The sequence below is a fragment of the Urocitellus parryii genome, chromosome 4, assembly GCF_045843805.1.
Source record: "Urocitellus parryii isolate mUroPar1 chromosome 4, mUroPar1.hap1, whole genome shotgun sequence".
NCBI classification, from domain to species: Eukaryota; Metazoa; Chordata; class Mammalia; order Rodentia; family Sciuridae; genus Urocitellus; species Urocitellus parryii.
The window spans coordinates 73,217,942-73,239,143 of NC_135534.1; the positions used below are offsets into that span (position 1 = coordinate 73,217,942).

General features: G+C 33.3%; 1 protein-coding gene across 1 annotated transcript in view; it reads left to right on the plus strand.

The window, feature by feature from the left end:
• The window catches only part of Ankrd42 (ankyrin repeat domain 42), a gene marked incomplete at its 5' end in the record, with an annotated part of 58,236 nt that overhangs the window by 16,337 nt on the left and 20,697 nt on the right, over positions 1-21,202 (plus strand). Inside the window, 5 exons of the mRNA XM_026384699.2 lie at positions 470-589; positions 1,927-2,062; positions 13,029-13,229; positions 17,171-17,296; positions 20,012-20,117. Of these exons, the coding sequence (XP_026240484.2) occupies positions 470-589; positions 1,927-2,062; positions 13,029-13,229; positions 17,171-17,296; positions 20,012-20,117 (689 nt within the window). The remainder of the gene's footprint in view (positions 1-469; positions 590-1,926; positions 2,063-13,028; positions 13,230-17,170; positions 17,297-20,011; positions 20,118-21,202) is intronic.

The following is a 21,202-nucleotide window of genomic DNA, read 5'->3' on the forward strand; positions in this document are numbered from 1 at the left end:
CTGTGTATATGATGCAACCCGTATTCAGAAAACTGGGCCAGTTGCAAATTCAGATGAAACTTCCTTAGAAGTAGTACAGAAGTAGTTACTTTAATAATTAAATCCTTTCATTGAGTTTAAAGGCAAGTAATGAATGATTCTACTTTTGAAATTATACAAGTGTTAAGTTTTATTAGCTTGTCATTAAAATATTTAACTTAGTGGTAATTAATCTGTTCATGAAATTTGTGCATGCTCAAATCAGAATATAAATTCCAGTATTATAAATGTCTCCTCGGCAATGTTAAAAAATCTCAAGCATTTTCTTAGTATTAGCTAAGAGTATCTCACAGTTTGCCTGTCCTTACATACAAAGACATGTATAATAATTTAGCTATAGGTTAATAAATTGCTTATTTTTAATCTGTATCTACATGCACGATTTGACTTTTGTACACTTGTAAACTCATTTCCATTTCTCTATTTTTAGGCTCTTATAATAAATGGAGCAAATCTGACAGCTCAAGATGATTATGGATGCACTCCTTTACATCTTGCTGCAACTCATGGACATTCTTTCACTTTACAAATCATGCTCCGAAGTGGAGTGGTAAGGGACTCTGTTAATAAGATAGTGTATAACCTTAGGTGGAATAACATTTACTAGTCCATTTATCTCTTCCTTTTAAAATCCCTTACTTTACTTTGTGGAGGTAATTTAACTATTTTTTTTAGCTTTTTCATCTGTAAACATGGGAGCAATAATTCAGACTAATCTCACAGTACCCCTCCCCCCACTTCCCAAATAACAGTTAAGTGTAGTACAAAGTATTTCAGCAGTTTTTCATGCCAGATTGGAGTTTCATTAGGAAGGTTCTAAAGCTTTTAAATGAAAGTTAACCAGGGAATTATAAGTCTTTATAATTTCTGAATGTTTCTATGTGTTTATTTCTTTCCTTTCCTCCCTCTTTCCCTTTCTCTGTCCTTCTTTTGAAACTCTTTCATACATAGATTTAGAAAGTGATTTATTTCTCCAGAAATTTTATTTATTGAAATATTTATTTTTAATATTACCCATTGATCATAAAAATAGCTATAAGAAAAGGACTACCTGTATCGAAGACATTATGGTAAGAGTTGGTGTTTTTGTAGTTAAAGAAAAAGTGTCTTGATATGATTTGATCATTTAAACCCATCTTTTTATTTTTTATTTTGTGAAAATATTTTATTTATTTTTGTTTAATTCCTTTAAAGTCCTATTGAATAAACTTGATAATCTATAGGTTGTGGAAAAGATATCTGAAACTCAAAGGATTAAGTTTTATTCAAAATAGCAAAGTATAAATAAGTAGAGCCAGATTCAGGACTCAAATACAGGTTGACCAACTCCAAATTTAGTTCTGAAATCAAAGTATAAATATGTTTAGTGGTAACAGTTTCAGGATGACATGTGGAGTCTCTGTCAGAAGGAAGCTATCTAAGTGGAAATGTCAGGAGTATAAATGAAATGAGTGGGTCCAGCTGCCCCACAACTCTATCAGAGTATTGTGTGAGGTTACCTATATCACAGAATAACAATGATTAAGAAGTTTTAAAATTTTGTATTTATTTATTATTCTTTCTAAGACATTATTATTATTATTATTATTATTATTTCATTCTTTTCATTTTATTGGTCAGGAATTTGTAGTTAAGTTCCTTTATAATAAACTATTATTTGACTTGTTATATTCTTTTAAAAAGGCTATTTTATAAAAACTTCATTAATATCTTATGAGCTCATGTTTTCAAATCAATGATTGCAGTAAATTTTTCTCTTATATTCAGTGCTGACCTGATAGTTTTATGAACAGCCTCCAGTTGTCATTTGCAGAATTAAGCTGCTAGGCTTAGTGTTTTTCCTACAAAATGGAAAGAAACTTGAGTCCTTGTGAATGTTTCCTGTAGGATCCTAATGTGACTGATAAGAGAGAATGGAGACCTGTACATTATGCAGCTTTCCATGGGCGGCTTGGCTGTTTGCAACTTCTTGTCAAATGGGGATGTGGCATAGAAACTGTGGACCACAATGGAAACCTTCCAGGTATTCTACAAAAGCAAATATTTTATTTTTGTTAATATACTCTTAAATGTTTGAGCATGTTTAAGAAATTTAAACTGTAATAATTTAAAATAGTAAATATGTTAATGTGAACATTTTTTAATTTGATGTCTCACCTGTTATGCACCCCTCATGTTACTGATTTTTTTGAACCATATTAGCAAAAGAGAAATTGGCAAAATTAAGCATGGATTCATTCTTCCCAGCAACTTTTTCTTTCATCTACTGTCTAGTGTTCTTATCTTTTAGTTTCATACCTCTCTGCCCCGTAGACAATCTTTTTTTAAAAATATTTTTAGTTGTTGATGGTCCTTTATTTTATTTACTATATGTGGTGCTGAGAATCGAACCCAGTGCTTCAAACATGCTTGGCAAGCGCTCTATCATTGAGCTACAACCCTAGCCTCTATAGGCAACCCTTTGACATTTTAAATGATATAGAGGACACAAGTGTACTTAAATTAACTTGCTAATGCAGTTGTATATATACAACTGCAATATACTGGCCAGTTTAGATCTAGGTTCTAAGCACACTATTTTCTTTAAGGAGTACTGTAGCAATTCAGAAAAGGGATAGATCACACTGATTTTTCAATGAAAATGATACATGAATTACATCCTAAAGAAATCTTAAGAAGCAAACACATGAAGGGGAAGGCTAGGCAGAATAATATAAATACATCTGGTCAAATTACTTTGCTGTTTAGAACCTCTTGGTATCCCTGTAGAGCCTTGATTACTTTGTCATATTAGACCTTTATAAATTGGCTCGTATATATCTCCTGGCCTCATCTATGCCTTTACATTACTATCTGAAATCCTTTTTCTTCTTTCTAAAGAACATCTGTTTTTTTTTTTTTTTTGGCTGAGGGTAAGTTGCTGGTGATTAAGTTTGTGCACGGTAAGCATGTGCTCTACTACTGAGCTACACCCATGGCCACCAAAAGAACATCCTTTAGTGTTCATTTAGTATGAATGCACTCTTTTTGTGCATATCTGAAAGTGATTTTATTTTGTTCTTTCTTTTTATTTATGTTTCTTAAGAGAAAAACACTTTACTTTTTATTAATAAAGAATTTCATGTATTCATTTGCTCTTTGTTTCCACATTTTTATTGGTGCATTATAGTCGTACATATTGATGGAATTTGTTGTTACATATTCGCAGATGCACCCAATATAACAATATAATTTGGCCAGTGTCACTCTTGAGCACTTCCCTTCTTCTTTCCCACCTCTGACCCCTTGATGCCTTTCTTCTACTGATGTCTCTTTGATTTTTAGAACTACCCCACCTTTGTTTTCCCTTTTCTCTCTAGCTTCCGCATATGAGAGAAAACATTACAACCCTTAACCTTCTGAGTCTGACTTATTTTGATTAACATGATGGTCTCTAGTTCCAACCATTTTCCTGCAAATGCCATTTTTTTCCATTGCTGAGTAAAACTCCATATTGTATATATAACACATTTACTTTATCTATTCACCCATTGATGGACACCTAGGTTGGTTCCATAGTTTGGCAATTGTGAATTGTGCTGCTACATGCATGGCTATGCATGTATCATTGTAGTAAGATCCCTTTAATTCTTCAGGATAAATACCGAGAAGTGGTATAGCTGGGTCATATGGTGGTTTCATTCCTACTCTTTTGAGGAGCCTCCATACTGATTTTCATAGCTGTTGTACTAATTTATATGCTGTACTAATTTATGTCCCACCAAACGTGTAAAGATGTTCCTTTTTCTCCATATCCTCTCCAGCATTTCTTATTATTTATATTCTTGATGACTATTATTCTGACTGGTGTAAGATGTAATCTCAGTGTAGTTTTGATTTGCATTTCCCTAATTGCTAATGATATTGAACATTTTCATGTATTTGTTGGCCATTTCTGTTTAGTTTATTTACCTATTTATTAATGGGGTTATTTGATATTTTTGGCATAAAGTTTTATGAGCTCTTGTATATTTTAGATATTAATCCTCTGTCAGAAGAGTAGCTAGCAAAGATTTTGTCCCATTCTGTGGGCTCTCTTTTCACATTCCTAATTGTTTTCTTTGCTGTACAGAAGCTTTTTAGTTTGATGCTGTTCCTTATATTAACTTTTGGCATTGTTTCTTCAGCTTTAGGGGTCCTATTGAGAAAGTCACTGCCTGTGCTTAAAAGCTGGAGTGTTGGACCCTATATTTTCTTCTAGGAGTTGCATAGTTTCTGGTCTAATTCAAAGGTCCTTGAAACATTTTGAGTTGATTTTTGTGCAGGGTGAAAGATACAGGTCTAGTTTCATACTTCTTCATATGATTAACCAGTTGTTTCAGCATCATTTGTTAAAAGGCCCTCTTTTTTTTCAATGTGTGTCTTTGGCATCTTTGTCAAGGATCAGATGACTGCAGATGTGTGGATTTATGTTTGTCTCTTCTATTCTGTACTGTGCTCTACGTATCTATTTTTATGTTGCTACCACACAGTTTTTGTTACTATAGCCCTGCAATGTAATATGAAGTCAGGAATTGTGATGCTTCCAGCATTACTTTTTTAGCTTAAAATTGCTTTGGCTATTCTGAGTTTTTATTCATCCAAATGCATTATAGAACTGCTTTTTCTAGTTCTGTGAAGAATGTCATTGGTATTTTGATGAGGATTACATTGAATCTGTATATTGCTTTAGGTAGTATGGCCATTTGAACTACACTGTGTCTATCTATGAATGTGGGAGATCTTTCCATCTTCAGAGGTTTTCTTCAATTTCTTTCTTTTTTTTTAAAGAGAGAGTGAGAGAGGGAGAGAGACAGAGAGAGAGAGAATTTTAATATTTATTTTTTAGTTATCTGCAGACACAACACCATTCTTTGTATGTGGTGCTGAGGATTGAACCTGGGCCGCATGCATGCCAGGCGAGCGTGCTACCACTTGAGTCACATCCCCAGCCCCTCAATTTCTTTCTTAAATGTTCTATAGTTTTCATTGTAGAGGTCTTTTACCTCCTTGATTAGATTTTTTCCTAGGTATTTTATGGTATTTTTTTTGAGGCTATTATGAATGAATTTGTTTTCCTGGTTTCCTTCTCAGCAGATTTGTTGTTGGTATATAGGAAAGCTATTTATTTTTGTATGTTGATTTTGCAACCTGCTACTTTGCCAAATTTGTTTATTAGCTCTAACAATCTTTTAGTAAAATTTTTTTGATTTTCTAGGTATAGGATCATATCATCTATAAACAGTGATAATTTGATTTCTACCTTTCTTATTTTTATCCCTTTTATTTCCTTCTCTTTTCTAATTGCTCTGGCTAGAATTTCTAGAATCACATTAGATAGAAGTGGTGAGAGTGTATAGTCTTGCCTTATCCCAGATTTTCAAGAATCTTTCAGTTTTTCCCTGCTTACCATGATTTTGGCTTTGGGTTTTTCACACATAGCCTTTATGATGTTGTGGTAGGTTCTTTTTCTCCCTAGTTTCTTCAGTGATTTTATCATGCATGGGTGCTAAATTTTGTTAAAGGCCTTTTCTTTATCTGTTGAGATTATTAAGTGATTTTGATCCTTAATTCTGTTAATGTAATGAATTACATTTGTTAATTTGCATATATTAAACCATTCTTGCATCTCTGGAATGTATCCAACTTGGTTGTGGTATGCAATCTTTTTAATATGTTATTGAACACGATTTGCTAATATTTTATTGAATATTTTTGCATCTAAGTTCATCAGGGATATTGATTTGTAGTTTTCTTTCTTTGATGTGTCCTTTTATGGTTTTGGTATGAGTGTAATACTGGCTTCATGGAATGGAACTGGATTTGTTCCATACCTTTCTATTTCATGGAATAATTTGAGAAGTATTGGTTTAGTTCTTTTTTAAAGGTTTGATAGAATTCAGCTGAGAATTTATCTAGTCCTGGGATTTTCTTTGTTGGAAGGATTTTTATTACTGCTTGTATCTCATTACAAGCTATTGGTCTGTTTAAGTTTTCTATGTCCTGTGGATTCAGTTTTGGCAGATCATATTTGTTTAGAAATATACCCATTTCTTCTAGGTTTTCCAATTTATTAAAATATAAGTTTTCAGAATAGTCCCTAATGATCCACTGGATTTGAGATGTCTGTGATGATTTTTCCTTTTTTAGTTCTAATTTTATTAATTTGAGTTTTCTCCCTTTTTATTTTGGTTAGTTTGGCTAAGGGCTTATCAATCTTGTTTGTCTTTTCAGAGAACCCACTCTTTGTGTCATTAATCCTTTGTATTTTTTTTTCTCAAGTTCATTGATTTTTGACTCTGATAGTAATGATTTCCTTCCTTCTACTGGTTTTGGAATTGGTTTGTTATTTTTTTTTCAAGGGCCTTGAGATGCATTATTAATTTGTTTATTTGGGATTTTTCTTATGTAGGCACTCATAGCTATAAACTTTCTCCTTAGACCTGCCTTCATAGTGTCCCAGAAGTTCTGATATGTTGTATCACTATTCTCATAATAATTTTTAAATTTATCACTTGATTTCTTTTATCACCCATTCATGTTCAAAAAAGTGTTGTTCAATCTCTATGTGTTTATATATTTTCTGTAGAGTTTTGTCATATTAATTTCTAATTTCATTTCATTATGATATAATAAGATGCAAGGAATTATATGAGGTATTTTTTTGTATTTGCCAAGAGTTGTTTTGTGCCCTGCATTATGATCTTTTTGAAGAAGAATTCATAAGCTACTGAGAAGAAAGTGTATTCAGCTGATGGTGGATGAAATATTCTATAGATGTCTGATAGATCAATTTGACTTATAATATTTTTCAGGTCTGAAGAGTCTTTACTAAGTTCCTGTCTGGATGACCTATCTAATGGTGAGATAGGTGTGTTGAAATTGCCCAGTATTATTGTACTGTGTCTATCTGGGCCTTCAGTTTGAATAGTGTCTCTTTTATGTAATCAAACCCATAAATATTTATTACTGTTATATCTTTTTGTTGGATTGGTGTCTTTACCAATATGAACCTTCTTGTTTTTTGATTCACTTTAATGTGAAATCTGTTTTATCAGATATGAGAAAATCTGCTTCTTTTTTGGACTCCATTCACATGATATGTCAATTTTTATCCTTTCACTTTCAGCCTGTGGCTGTTTTTGCATCTTAGATACAGTTGGGTCTTATTTCTTTAATCCATTCTGCCAGCCTATGTCTTTTAATCAGAGAATACAGACTATTTACATTCAATGTTATTATAGAGAGATGTTTATTAATTACTAATATTTTGGTTTGTTTATCATGTTTAATTTGGTCCTTTTTCTCATTTGGTTATCTGCTTTTAAAATGAGATTTTTTTTGGTGCTATTTCTTCTATGTTCATCATTTCTTTAAGTAAGATCTGTAACGGTGGTTCAGCAGTCATGAATTCTTGTATTTTCTGCTTATTTTGCAAGATTTTTATTTCATATTTGCTTTTGAATGATATCCTTGCTGGATCTTGTAGTCTTGGTTGACAGTTATCTTCTTTCAGGCCTTGGAACACATCCTGACTTGCAGAGTTTGTTATGAGAAATCAGAAGTGATTCTGAATCACTTACCTCTAAATGTGGCCTGATGTTTTCCTCTTGAGGCTTTTAAAATCCTATCCTTGTTCTGAATGTTAGACATTTTAATTATAATGTGTCATAGAGAGGTTCTTTTTTTTATCTTGTCTATTTGGGGTCCTGAATGCCTCTGGTATCTTGATATCATATCCATCTTATTCTTAAGGTTTGGAAAATTTTGTTATTATTTCACTGAAGAGTTTATCCATTCCATTAACCTACATCTCACAGCCCTCTTCAATTCCAGTGGTTGTTAAACTTAGTCTCCTCATATCCCAGAGTTCTTGTATATTCTGTTCATTGTTACTTTTTTTTTCCCCTTTAATACTGTCTGAATGTTCAAGGCTGGCCAATTTATCTTCTAGCTCTGAGATTTTATCTTCAGTATAGTCTACTCTATTAGAGAAGCTTTCAAGTAAAAATTTTATTTGATTTATTGTATCTTTCATTTCCAAAATTTGTGTTTGGTTCTTTTTAAAAAATATTTCTATCTCCTTATTGAATTTATCATTCGTAATCTGTAAACTTCTATAATTCATTCAGTTGTTTTTATGTAGTCCTTTAGAATTCATTGATCATTTTTATAATAATTCCTTTGAATTACTTAGCTGATATTTCATTCACTTCAATATTTTGGGGGTCATTTGCTGGTGAACTATGACTGTTAGGAAGTATTGTGTTAGCTTGCTTTTTCATATTTCTTGTATTTCACGTATTGGGTTTTATGCATCTGTTGGAATGTGTTTCTATTCCACTCTTCTGTGTGGGCCTTGATAGAGCACAATCTTCACTTGCTAAAGTATCCTAGAGTGTTCTGGATTGAGTCTCCCTTGTAGGTATCCACAGCCTTCATGTTATTTCTCTCTGTTTTGGCTAGAGTAATAGATGTCCATAGGTGAGATGTTGGTGTCTACCTCTAGTCATTTTTACTTCAGGCCTGATCATTAGTTTGAGTTTTTATCTCTTCCATTCTTTGTATTGAAGTGTAGCTAAAGATTGTCACTAATTTGTATATGGAGCGAGGTGCATCTGTCTTTTGGTTGAGTTTAGTTCAGCAGCAAAGTTTTACCCTGTGAATTGTAGTGTCCCTGTAGGTTCCCAGCATCTCATAGGAGGAACAGAGAATTGCAACAACCTATGCAAACAATATACAGCATTAAACTAATACTTCATTCCTTTTATGACATCTACAATGTTAATTGCCACAAAAACCAGAAATGGTAGGTCAGTAATTGCCATCAGCAAAAACAATAAGTAACCATATATTATATTTGGTGTTAAATCAAACAACAAGTGTCAACTATGGCATCTACAGCAGTAATCATTGCAACATCATTAATGGTGGGGACAGGAGTTATATAAGCCAATTAGTGCTAAAAGATGGTAAGAATACAGTTAAGAGAAAAGAAAATGTGATAGGAAGGTAGAAAGGAGTTTACAATTTCAAAAAGTGAGATGCAGAAAAGATGTAACTTGTGATGGTTATAAGGAAGGAGGAGAAAAAAACTAGAAGTAACATAGGAAAGGGAGAGTGAAAGAACAAGAAGCTTGGCTGTTAATAGAAAAAAAAAGAGAAAGAGAAACAGACGAATGAAAAACAATACAAAACAAATCCAAAATATTACTAATCAAAACCCCTAACCCTTAAAAAACAAGGCCAGGCCAGGTGTAGTGGTGCATATTTGTAATCTAGTGGCTTGGAAAACTGAGGCAAGAGGATTGCAAATTCGAGGCCAGCTTCAGCAACTTAGCAAAACCCTAAGGACTTGGTGAGATCCTGTCTCAAAATAACAAATTTTAAAAAATTTAAAATATGTGGCTTGGTGGTTAAGTGATCCTACAATCAATTCCCAGTACCAAAACAAAACAAAACAAAAATAACAAGGCAAAGAAAAAAAAACATTTAAAAAATGCTAAAAATCTGAAAAAAGATATAAATATGTATGTATGTCATGAACTAATCAGCACAGCAAAAGCATGCACAAAAACAAAAAGAAAAAAAAATTCTTAATAAAAAGGAATTGTTTCCACTGAGGTGGTCAAAATAGTCAATAAGAATAGATGGTTACTATCTATGCCTGACTGTCTTTTCATTTCTTCTTGAATTATGTACTGAGAGCAAGAACAAGGGCTGAGAGTTATTAAACCCTTCTTCTTTTTGTGTTACTAAGCTGCCAGTTGGAGTGGCCTATGGTTGAAGCTGGTTCAAATAATTCTCAGCTTCTCTTCTCCTCAGTACGAGGTAGGATGGAATGGGAAGTACTCTCAGCTGGAGTTTTGTCTGCACAGACCAAATTGATGTTCTTCCGGGGTGGGGCTGCTGCAGAATTCTGTATGTGGAGTTCCAGCAGGTGGGGCTTAGGTCTAATCAGACCTCAGGGGCTTTGTTGGCTTGTGTCTGCTTTGGCCCTGGAAGTTGCTGATCTCTGCTGGGAATATGGCTCTCCAGAGCCTCATTTGGATTCTACTTATGAGGTGAGGGAGCCAATCATTCACCTCTTCTGCTGCCCTTGAACACAGCCTTTCCAGGCTTCCCAGGCTTAGTCCCTGAGTGTATGCAACCCCCACCTGTTCAGTTTTCCAGCCTGCTTTAGCTGGTCACATGAGCTACCAGACTCAAAAGGGGAAGTGATCCCCTTTGCTAAAGCAAAGAAAACTGACTTGAATTCCCCTGGGTGAAATATTCTTGGCCTGTTGTGCTCCTGTTCTTCTACCGCTCCAGCCCTTCCAATATAATCTTTCTTCTTTGTTTAATGTACCCAAATTTCTGAATCTGTAAGACAATCTGACCATCCAATTTTGAGATTTATTGAAATCACTCTTTCACTCACCTCACAGAGAAAGCAGTACTCCTGCTGCTTGAATCTTGAGCCAAGCAATGTCTAGGAATGCCAGCCTTCTTCTAGCCTGCCATCTTGAATCTCCTATTTGCTCTCTTACAAAACCAAAGGCCGAATGTTTTCTCTAATATGTGGATGCTAATTCACTATAAGGTTGGATGGGGGTAGAGTGCCGGGGAGGAGTAGGGCACACTAGGGAAGAATAGCATTACCTTAGATTAGGTAGAGGGAAGTGATGGGAAGGGAATGGAGGGGAGGGGATGTGGGGATAGGAAAGATGGTAGAATGAAACAGACATTATTACTGTATGTATATATGTGACTGCATGACCTATATGATTCTGCAACATGTACACAGAAAAATGAGAAATTATATCCCACCTATGTATGATATATCAAAGTGCATAAATGTGATCTTCTGTCATGTATAAATAATTAAAACAAATTAAAAAATTATTTAAAAAACTCACTTTTTATTTCACTCACTTTTTTAAAAAACAAAAATTTAAACTAACACTCATCTATAAAAGTTTCCAATTCAAATGCACAACTCATTGTATTTTCCAAAATGAACACTTCTCTATAACTGTCATTCAGGTCAAGAACAGAATATTACCACCATCCAGTAATATTTCCCTTCTTCCTCCCCCTTTTTTCTTTACTTTTTACTTTTTGAACTCTATATTATCAAATAGTATACAGGTATTCTTTTACATCTGGCTTCTTTAGCTTTCCCAAACTAATTGTGCCAATTTACATACCACACTAGACGTGTTTAATAGTTTCAGTTGTTCCATTCTCTCATTAATACTTAATATTATTAGTTTTCCTAGTTTTAGTCATTCTGATGGGTGTATAGTAATCTTTCAGTGTGGCTTTAGTTTATGTTTTCCTGATGACTAAAAATATTCAATATGGGCTGGGATTGTGGCTCAATGGTAGAGCGCTTGCCTAGCACTGGGTTTGATCCCTGGCACCACATTAAAAACAAAAACAAAAACAAAACAACCCAAAACAAAACAAACAAACAAACAAACAAATAAAATAAAGATATGGTGTCCATCTACAACAAAAAAAATTTTAAAAAATATGCAACATCATTTTTTGACGGCTATTTTGTTATTTTGTGAAATACTAGTTCTACTCTTTTGCTTATTTTTTGTTGCATCTTCTTTTTCTTATTGAAATGTAGAATTGCTTTATACCGTTCAGATATAAGCCATTTGTCAGCTACATACATTGCAAGTATCTTTTCATGTAACTCTTTTCTGCTGTATGGTTTGCCTTTTCATTTTTTCTTTTTGTATTATTGTGGATTGAAGGACTGAATCACTTTTTTATTCTTTAAGGTATCTTTTTTTTTTCTTTTTTTGTGGTGCTGGGGATTGAACCCAGGGCCTTGTGCATGTAAGGCAAGCACTCTACAAACTGAGCTATATCCCCAGCCCTTTTAAGGTATCTTTTGATGAGTAGAAGTTTAAAATTTTAGGCCAAGTGTGGTGGTAAGTGCCTGTAATCCCTGTGAGTCAGGAGGCTGAGGCAGGAGGATCATAAATTTGAGGCCAGCCTGGGCAACTTAGTGAGACGCTGTCTCAAAAAATAAAAAGGGCTGGGGATATAGCTCAGTGGTAGAGTGCAGTCTTTGGGTTCAATCCCTAGTACTGGGGTGGGAGGAGGGAAGAACACAAACCAAATTTTAATGTCAACTAGGTTAGTAATCTCTTCCTTTATGGCCAGTGCTTTCTGTATCCTGTTAAAAAATCTTCTGTGGTCATGAAAATATTTGTTTATATTATCTTCTAGAAATTTTATTATTTTACTTTTCATATTTAGATCCCTAGTTCACCTAGAACTGACTTTTCTGTGTGTAATGCAGGTAGGGGTTAGTTTTATTCAAAATATGCCTGATTATTTTGATTAGTCTTTTGCTGTCTCAGTTTAAAAAACCTAACTTTTGTTTCTTTAAATATCTGTAATTATTTTATAACCAGTAGTATATATTTTTAATTGTATAATGTAGAGATTAAAACTGCATCCTTGGGACTAGACTACTTGTGTTCCACCCTCTCAAAAAAATTATTAACTTGGAGCTGGGATGATTGTACACACCTGTAGTCCCAGCTATTCATGAGGCCAAGGCGGGAGAATCAGTTAAGCCCAGGAGATTAAGACCAGCCTGGGTAACAAAGTGAAATCATGTCTAAAAAAAAATTCATTTGACATATTTATTGAGCACCCATGCAAATCCCTCTTCTAAATTCTGGGTACATCACAGCATGTAATACAAAGTCTTGTCTATATGTGTAACTGTTCAACCAGGTGGTCTACTGCTTTTTCATGAGGAGAAGGCTGATTATTGCATAAAGAGATAAAGACTGGAAAGAAGGTCTGTTCTCCTTTCTCTGGGAAAGTCCCTGTCATATGAGGCAGAGATGGTCATTTCCCTTTGAGGATTAGAGCTTGTATATTATTTCTTTTTTTCAAATTACTTCAATTTCAATTTTACAATTATATTGTTCTTTTTCCTCTTACTTATATTATAGTTCACTTAGCAGCCATGGAAGGCCACCTTCATTGTTTTAAATTCCTACTCAGCAGAATGAATAGTGGAACACAAGCTTTAAAAGCCTTCAATGATAATGGAGAAAATGTATTGGACCTGGCCCAGAGGTTTTTTAAACACAATATTTTACAGTTTATCCAGGGTGCTAAATATGAAGGAAATGATTTAGGAGATCAAGAAGGTAAGTAATTAACCTGAAAATGTTATTATAATATAATGGTAATAATAAATAGAATCAAATGGGAAAAGAAAAGAAGTTATAAGGCACATGTTTCATTAAAATTTGTAATATATCATTTTTCAAACATTAATCCAGAATATTTATTATGAAATAGTTTAGACAAAAGTATGTTGAGATAACATAAGGAACACTGTTATTACTGAATTTAAGAATAAAATATTACAGAGTTTGAAATCTCTTGAACTTTTCTCTGTAATACTATTATTTTTTCTTCTTCCTCCAGGGTAAAATATTATGTTGATTTATTATTCCATTCTCTGATTTTATATTTTAATTATGAATGTATCTATGTGTGTGTACTATATCATTAAAATATATAGTATTATTTTGTATATTTGTTATAATAAGAGGCTAAACTGTTGTAGTAAAGAAATCCTAAAATACAGTTACTTAAATGATATATAAGTTTATTTCTTGTATTTGACAGCCTGGGTTAAAGAGTGAATCTGTTATATCTGTTTATTCAGAGCCTACTATGCTATAAACTCCCTCTAGTTTTTGCTAATCAAACAGGGGAGAGATGTTAGGGGAGGGGAAGAGAACATGATATAAGCCTGATTTCCAAGTTGGAGATTGCTAACACTGAGTTGGAAAATTAGTCACATGGCCACAAATACCTTTTTTTTTCTTTTATAGACAGCATGTGGTCTGTATTTATATAAATAGCTTTTAAGGAAGCCTGGATATTTCATTACCTAGCTGGGAAGTCTCATCTCAGCAGCAACTCTAATACTACTGAAGGAAGAGTATTTTGGTGGACAACTAGCAGTCTTTGAAATTTCTTTTAAAACCTTTAAAAAATGGCATAAAAAGTACATAGCCTTCCATGACTATTTTTTCATAAAATCTTGTGTTTTTGAAATTATTATATTAATGGATATGTTCAGTCTCCATTTGCCATGTAGGTTGCTTACAAAGTTTTTACTATTATATTTTTGTATATGTCTCCTTAGTTTTGTTTATAAGTTTCTTTAGAGATGTGTTTCCCTACATTTTTCACACATAGCCTACATAGGAAGTGATAATCTTTGCATGGCATGCTGGGATCATTGGATGAATCTTCTTAAGGTCTTTCTTATCTTTTCAGAAAACTCAGAGTTAGAGTTCTGCTTTTATGGAGCTAGGGTGCCATGGTAAAAAGTTGGAAAGCCAAGTACCTTGTAAATTGTTACCTTTATGAAGAGTCTTAGTAAATAGTTGGGAAACTTTACTTTAGGTTTGCTTGGTGGGATATGCCCATTTTCAATATAAAAAGTATTGCTACTTTCTTCATGAAAATGGTTAAAATCTACTCTATTACCAGCAGTTTGGGACGAGGATGTAGAGAAACACAATATATCTATTATTAGACTTTCAACTTTTACCAAGCAGTTGGGTATGAAAAGGTTTAATTTGTGTTTTGATTTGCATTTTCTTGATTACTAATGAGGCTGAACATCTTTTCATAAAGTTATTGACAAAGTGTATAGAGATTAATATAAAGAGTGCTATTTGTATCAGTAAATTTAAGAAGAAAATATTAGGAAGTTGAAGTTACTTGGCTCTCTCTCCATAATACCATTACCTTTTTTTTCTCCTCAAGAGTGAACTATTATTTTGGGTTTATCACTTCATTCTATGATACTATATTTTAGTTATATAATGCATATTAAAATATATATTAAGGTTTCTTAATTGCCTACCTATATTTTTCTCCTTTCTTAAAAATTTCATTCTTTTTTATTATCTAAATAATTTGAGTTCTATATAATCTTGAAACCAATCATGTATTGATTTTTATCTGCTACAGATATTTTCTCTCATGTGGCTTGTTTTTTTCACTTTGATTATGGTGTCCTTTAAAAAAATAAATTCTATTAGAGAATAATTTACTTAAATTGCATTAAAGCATGCATTTTGATGAATTTTGACATAAATATATACTCATGAATTCACCACAACCATAAAGGTACAAACATTTCCATCACCCCAAAGGTTTTTTACATATCCTCTTCAAGTTCATCCCTCTTTGTATCCTGACCCCATAGAACCATTAGTCTACTTTTTTTATCGTTATGGATTACGTTACATTTTCTAGAGTTTTATGTATCAGTGAAGTCATTTTGAGATTCATCCTTGTTGTACCAATAAGTCATTCCTTTTGGTTACCATTGTATTACATTGTGTTTATCCATTTACCTATTGATGAGCTTTTGTATGGTTTCCAGTTTTGGCGTATAATTAATAATTGCCATGAATTGTAGACACATATTTGCATTCCTTTTGGTAAATACCCAGGAGTAGAATGTATGGTAGGTGTATGTTTATTGTTTAAGAAGCCATAAAATATTTTCCAAGTAGTCATATCTATTTTTTATCTCTGAGCAAAAATATATGAAAATTTCATATTCTCCACATTCTGTCAGCACTTGGGCAGTCTGTTCTACTTTAGTCATTCTATTGGATATGTAGCATTATTGTTTTAAAGTACATTTCTTTTTTAGCTAAGGATGACGAACATATTTCCTATGCTTGTTGATTAATCGTATATCTTCTTTTATGAAGTATCTGTTTAGTTTTTTTTTGCCCATTTTAAAAAATTGGGCTGGGTATGGTGGGATATGGCTGTAATCCCAGCAGCTTGGGAGGCTGAGGCAGGAGGATCTCAAGTTCAAAGCCAGCCTCTGCAGAAGCGAGACACTAAGCAACTCAGACCCTATCTCTAAAATACAAAATAGGGCTGGGGATGTGGCCTAGTGGTTGAGTTCCCCAGAGTTCAATGCCTGGTTAACCCTCCCACCCCCACCACAAACTGAGTTGTTTTTTTGCTTACTATTGAGTGTTCAGGGTTCTTTGCATATTCTAGATGCAATTTCTTTGTCAGGTATATGAATTACAAATATTTTCCCATTCAAATCTTGCCTTTTTGTTTTCTAAATGGTGTTTTTCAAAGAGAAATGTATTAAGTTTTGACTAAGTACAATTTATTGATTTTTTGGGATAGTGTTTTGTGGTCCTATTTTGACATGTTTGCCTGTCCCAAGATCAATTTGCTATTTTCCTAATTTTTTTCTGAAGTCTTTATTGTTTTAACTTTTTCATTTAGACCCCAATTTAATTTTGTATATAGAATGAAATGTGTCAATTTGTTTTTTTAAACTATGCATAATCAGTTGTTCCAGCATTATTTTTTGGAAAGACTTTACCTATTTACTTTTCCTTTACTCCCTTTTACTTATTGAAATGTCTTAGCCCCTTTATCAAAAACCAGTTGCCATAAATGTGTGTGTTTGTCTATTATTAATTCTTGTAAGTGCTTACTACTGTGCCTGGCATTTAGCAAGGGTTCACTATATATAGTTTTATAATTCAAGACATTTTATCAAGTATCTATGTTCAAGGCACCAGGTTAGGTACTTTTACATACATGTGTTTATATGTATGAGTGTATATATATATTTATACATACATATATTCATAGGAACACACATACTTCTTATCCATTTTCAGGATATTTCGGATTCATCACTTTAATGCAAGCAGAAGAGGGAATGGTCTATGCACATGTAGGCCTTGAGACCTGTGTCTTCATGCAAAGAGTTGAAATGACCATCCTTTTGTGTTTTGTGGTGGGATGAGGGAGAAAGGGAATATGACTAGTAATATATCTGATTCAATACTTTTGGCAAGTTTGAAGTCTGGAGGAGAGGAAGAGTAGCACAACTGGTAATAATCTTATTTTATAATTTTCTTTTTATTACTTGCCACACATCAACTGAACTCATTCTAATATAAAAACCTCACATTTGAGATAATATTGGAACCTGAAATATATGACAGCTTAAGGAAGGGAAAAGAATAATTCATGTGTTTACTTAAATGTTGAATTTTTTTCTCGACAGCATTAGCATTTCCAGGTCATGTGGCTGCCTTTAAGGGTGATTTGGAAATGCTTAAGAAATTAGTAGAAGAAGGAGCAATCAATTTTAATGAACGTGATGATACTGGATCCACTCCTATGCATAAAGGTGAACTATTATATTCCCACTCATTTTTAGTTTTAATAACAATTGCAGCTGAGTTATGCTATTTGAAGTAATTATCCATTAGAAACATATGAAAAATATGAAAATTCTTCTTTATGTCTTAGCAGTATAAGTCTACGTTATATGGCTTTCATATAAAAAAGCTATGAAAATCAGAATGACTGATTTTCAATTCAAGTGTTTTGAACCTTTTATGATGCCAGACACCTACACATTGTCACATGTAAGGTTCATTCCAATGAAATTTCTATTGTGACATTATAATGTTAGTGAAGATGTGAAATGCATGGCTAGACAAATTTCTTAACGTATTTAAAATGAGCCTGTCAAGTGGTGCTATAATGGAACTATATTTCTTGAAAAATTTTATAGCAGCATTTTGTTTTTTAGATCTGTAAAAATTTTTTTACTTCCATAGAAATATCAATGGACATAGTTAGATTTGAACATATTTCAAAAGTACTCTGCCACTTTATTGTCCTTTCTTCCATGTGAAATTCTATAATGTTGATTAGAGTTCTTTTGTTTTTTAATCAGACTTTGTCAAATTGTCAACTTGGTGTTGAGATTCTAGAAATTATGTTTCTTAATCTCCCCTTTTGGTTTTAGCCAAAAATCAAATCTTGGAACCCATTATGCTTGAAACTTCCATTCTGTTTTATTTCTGGTATTGTGTTAAAAGTTTCTTCATGATCTGATGGAAGGTGATGTTTGTGAAGCTCTTAGGAAAAAAAGATAGTAGACTTGCTAATATAATCATGTGTTTAAATTGAACTTTATTTCATAAATAACTTTTGGACATCCCCAAATCATATATTATGTTCCCATTGGTTAGGTTTTTAGCTTGTTAAACTTTGTGTGATCTATAATGCACCCCAAGTATAGAATCTAAGTACCATGTGTACCAATAATTTTATAAGGTAATAGTTATATATTCAGCACCAACTATGTGTCTGTTTTCTGAAGACAGAATGCCAGGCCTTTCTGTTAAGGAGCTACAGACTTATCCCATAAAAAAATTGAGATTTTTAAATAAGGCGGGGTGTAATTAGTGGCAAAAAATTGGCTATTAAAATACACATGATAGGAATTTGGGAATAGGAGTTGAGGGACAGAAAAATTTGGTAAGGATCAAATTATTGAAGAAGTATCCATAATATCAGGTAATGATACCTGATACTTATATGACACCTAACAGAATGCAAAGCTCTTATTATATTTAATCTTTATTGTAATTTTATGAAATAGCAGTATGCTTTCTTTATAAATAAAACATCGTCTCTGTAAAGGATGAGGAAACTGAGGTTAAGAAAGGTCAGGTACCTTGACTCAGGTTATGTAGTTAGTAAGAGCAAAGCTGAGAATTGCATTCATTTTTTTCATGCATTAATTCACTCATGAACTCCATAGACATTTATTGAGCATATGTGCTAGCTACTTGGTGTGTTCTGCGGATGAAGACTACAGTCCTATTCTCAAGTCTCATTGTTTAGTAGACTTAAATTCAGGTTTAGCAAGTTTATTTTCCAAAGCTTTCCTGAGCCTTTAAATGGACCAAGCATAATGGGTAGAAATTAAATGAACACACAGTTTGGTGATGGGCTTTGGAGTGGGAAGAGCAGAGTTGTGGAGATGAAAATTAATATAGACAGTACATATTTTGAAGACAAGATTTAGACAAAGGTGATAACAGTTCATATATTAAGTATAGTTTAAGAGGTTACTAATTGTGAGTTGTGAGAGTTGGAGGAATAACATATAAATAATGGAGTAAGATTTCTAAAAAAATCTATATAGGTATCAGTGGTTGGCATGTACTCATATTCTGGTGTGATACAAGATTGGGTAAGAGTTCTATCGTAGGTGACAAGCACTTGGGTAAGGATTATAAAAAACTGGATTCTAGCTTCAAATTCATTAATTCTTTGCTGTGTGATGTTAAATAAATAACATTTTTGAGCCAGGCGTGATGGTGCAAGCCTGTAATCCCAGTCTCAGAAGGCTGAGGCAGGAGGATCTCAAGTTCAGAGCCAGCCTCAGCAAAAGCAAAGTGCTAAGCAACTCAGTGAGATCCTGTCTCTAAATAAAATATAAAATAGGGATGGGGATGTAGCTCAGTTGTGGAGTGCCCCATAAATCTGTACCACCCCTACACACACACACACAAAAAAAAACAAAACAAAACAACAACAACAGAACTATCTGAGCTTCATGTTTTATGTCTGTAAGTAAAATTCTCTGTATAGAGACTAAGTACAGTATATATTTGATTACATGTGTGTCTAAAAAATAAATAAAGGAAACACAGCAAATAACATTTGCTTAATCTTCTTTTCTTAGTTACTACAAGGATCAGTACTTAAGAAAGTACTCTAGCTGGGTGCTGTGGCACACGCCTGTAATCCCAGAGTGTTGGGAGGCTGAGACAGGAGGATCACAAGTTCAAAGTCAGCCACAGCAACTTAGTAAGGCCCTAAACAATTTAGTGAGATCCTATCGCTAATTAAAATATTTTTAAAAAAGGCCAGGGATATGGCTCAGTGGTTAAGCACCCCTGGGTCCAATTCCTAGTACCAATGAAATAACAACAAAAAATATAATAGGATTGTCCCTAATTTTTGAAATTGTTATTAATAACAACTCTTTTTTCTGTATTTCTTGTTTGTTTCCTTTTATTTTATTTTATTTTTAAAACAGCTGCTGGACAAGGCCACATAGAATGTTTGCAGTGGTTAATTAAAGTGGGAGCAGACAGTAATATTACTAACAAAGCAGGGGAGACACCCAGTGATGTGGCTAAGAGGTATAGATCCCTATCTCCTTTGTTCTTTTCTTTTATTTTTAAAGTTTTAATTATACCTTCTTATTTAGAAACATCTGAGGATTTAATGGAATTAAATCAGATTCAAAGATTCATTCAAATGCAGATGAAATCACAATTTTCAAGCTGAATTGACATTTGCTATTGTATTAGTTCCTTTCTTTAAGACTGTGATTCTCACCTGGAAAGTAACATTTGTCTCCTTTCCTGGGAGGAGGGTATTTAGAAATCAAGGGGAGGATTGTCACAGTGACTGTTAGAATGACCATCACTAATCTTTAATGGGTTCAGATCTAGGAATGCTAAATATTCTGCAGTGTTCAGAATAGTAGTGTACAATGAATTGTCCTGCCCAAGTGTCTGTAGTAACCTTTTAAGATATATTGTAGTACTAGTGTGATAAAAAGAAATAATTAACATTAATAATACAAAAGGAAATTCAAGGGGTTTTAAATGTATTTTAGGATTTATAATTGAATTAAATATAACACCTATTATTAAACACTACCAGCTCATTCAGGTCAAATCTTCTAGGAATATTTAAACACATTCATTTGTTCATTTGATTATTCTTTCATTCTACTACTAGTCTATTACCATGACCCAGATGGTTAGTCAGATTATAAAGATGAGAAAACAACCCCTGACATCATGGAGCTATTAGTAATGTGGGGAGAAAATATACAAACAAAAGTTCTTATTAATTATCATCCTTGTACCATATTATATACTGTGTAAAGGTGCTGTAAGAACATATGAAATCCTCCAAAAGGATGAAGCAGGAGGATTGCAAGTTTGAGGCAACCTGGGAAACTTAGCAAGACCCTGTCTCAAAAATAAAAAATAAATAAATAAAAAGGACTGGGATATAACTTAGGTTCAATCCCTAATATTGTGAGAAAAAACAAGGAAGGCCCAAGCCTTCCTGTTTGTGAAGTGTGTGGAGGTGTGTGTGTGTGTGTGTGTGTGTGTGAGAGACATTTACATCATTACATATGATGGTAAGAGTTATGAAGGAAACTGTAGGGGGACAGAATTTAAATAGAGGTCAAGGAAGGAGGAGTTAT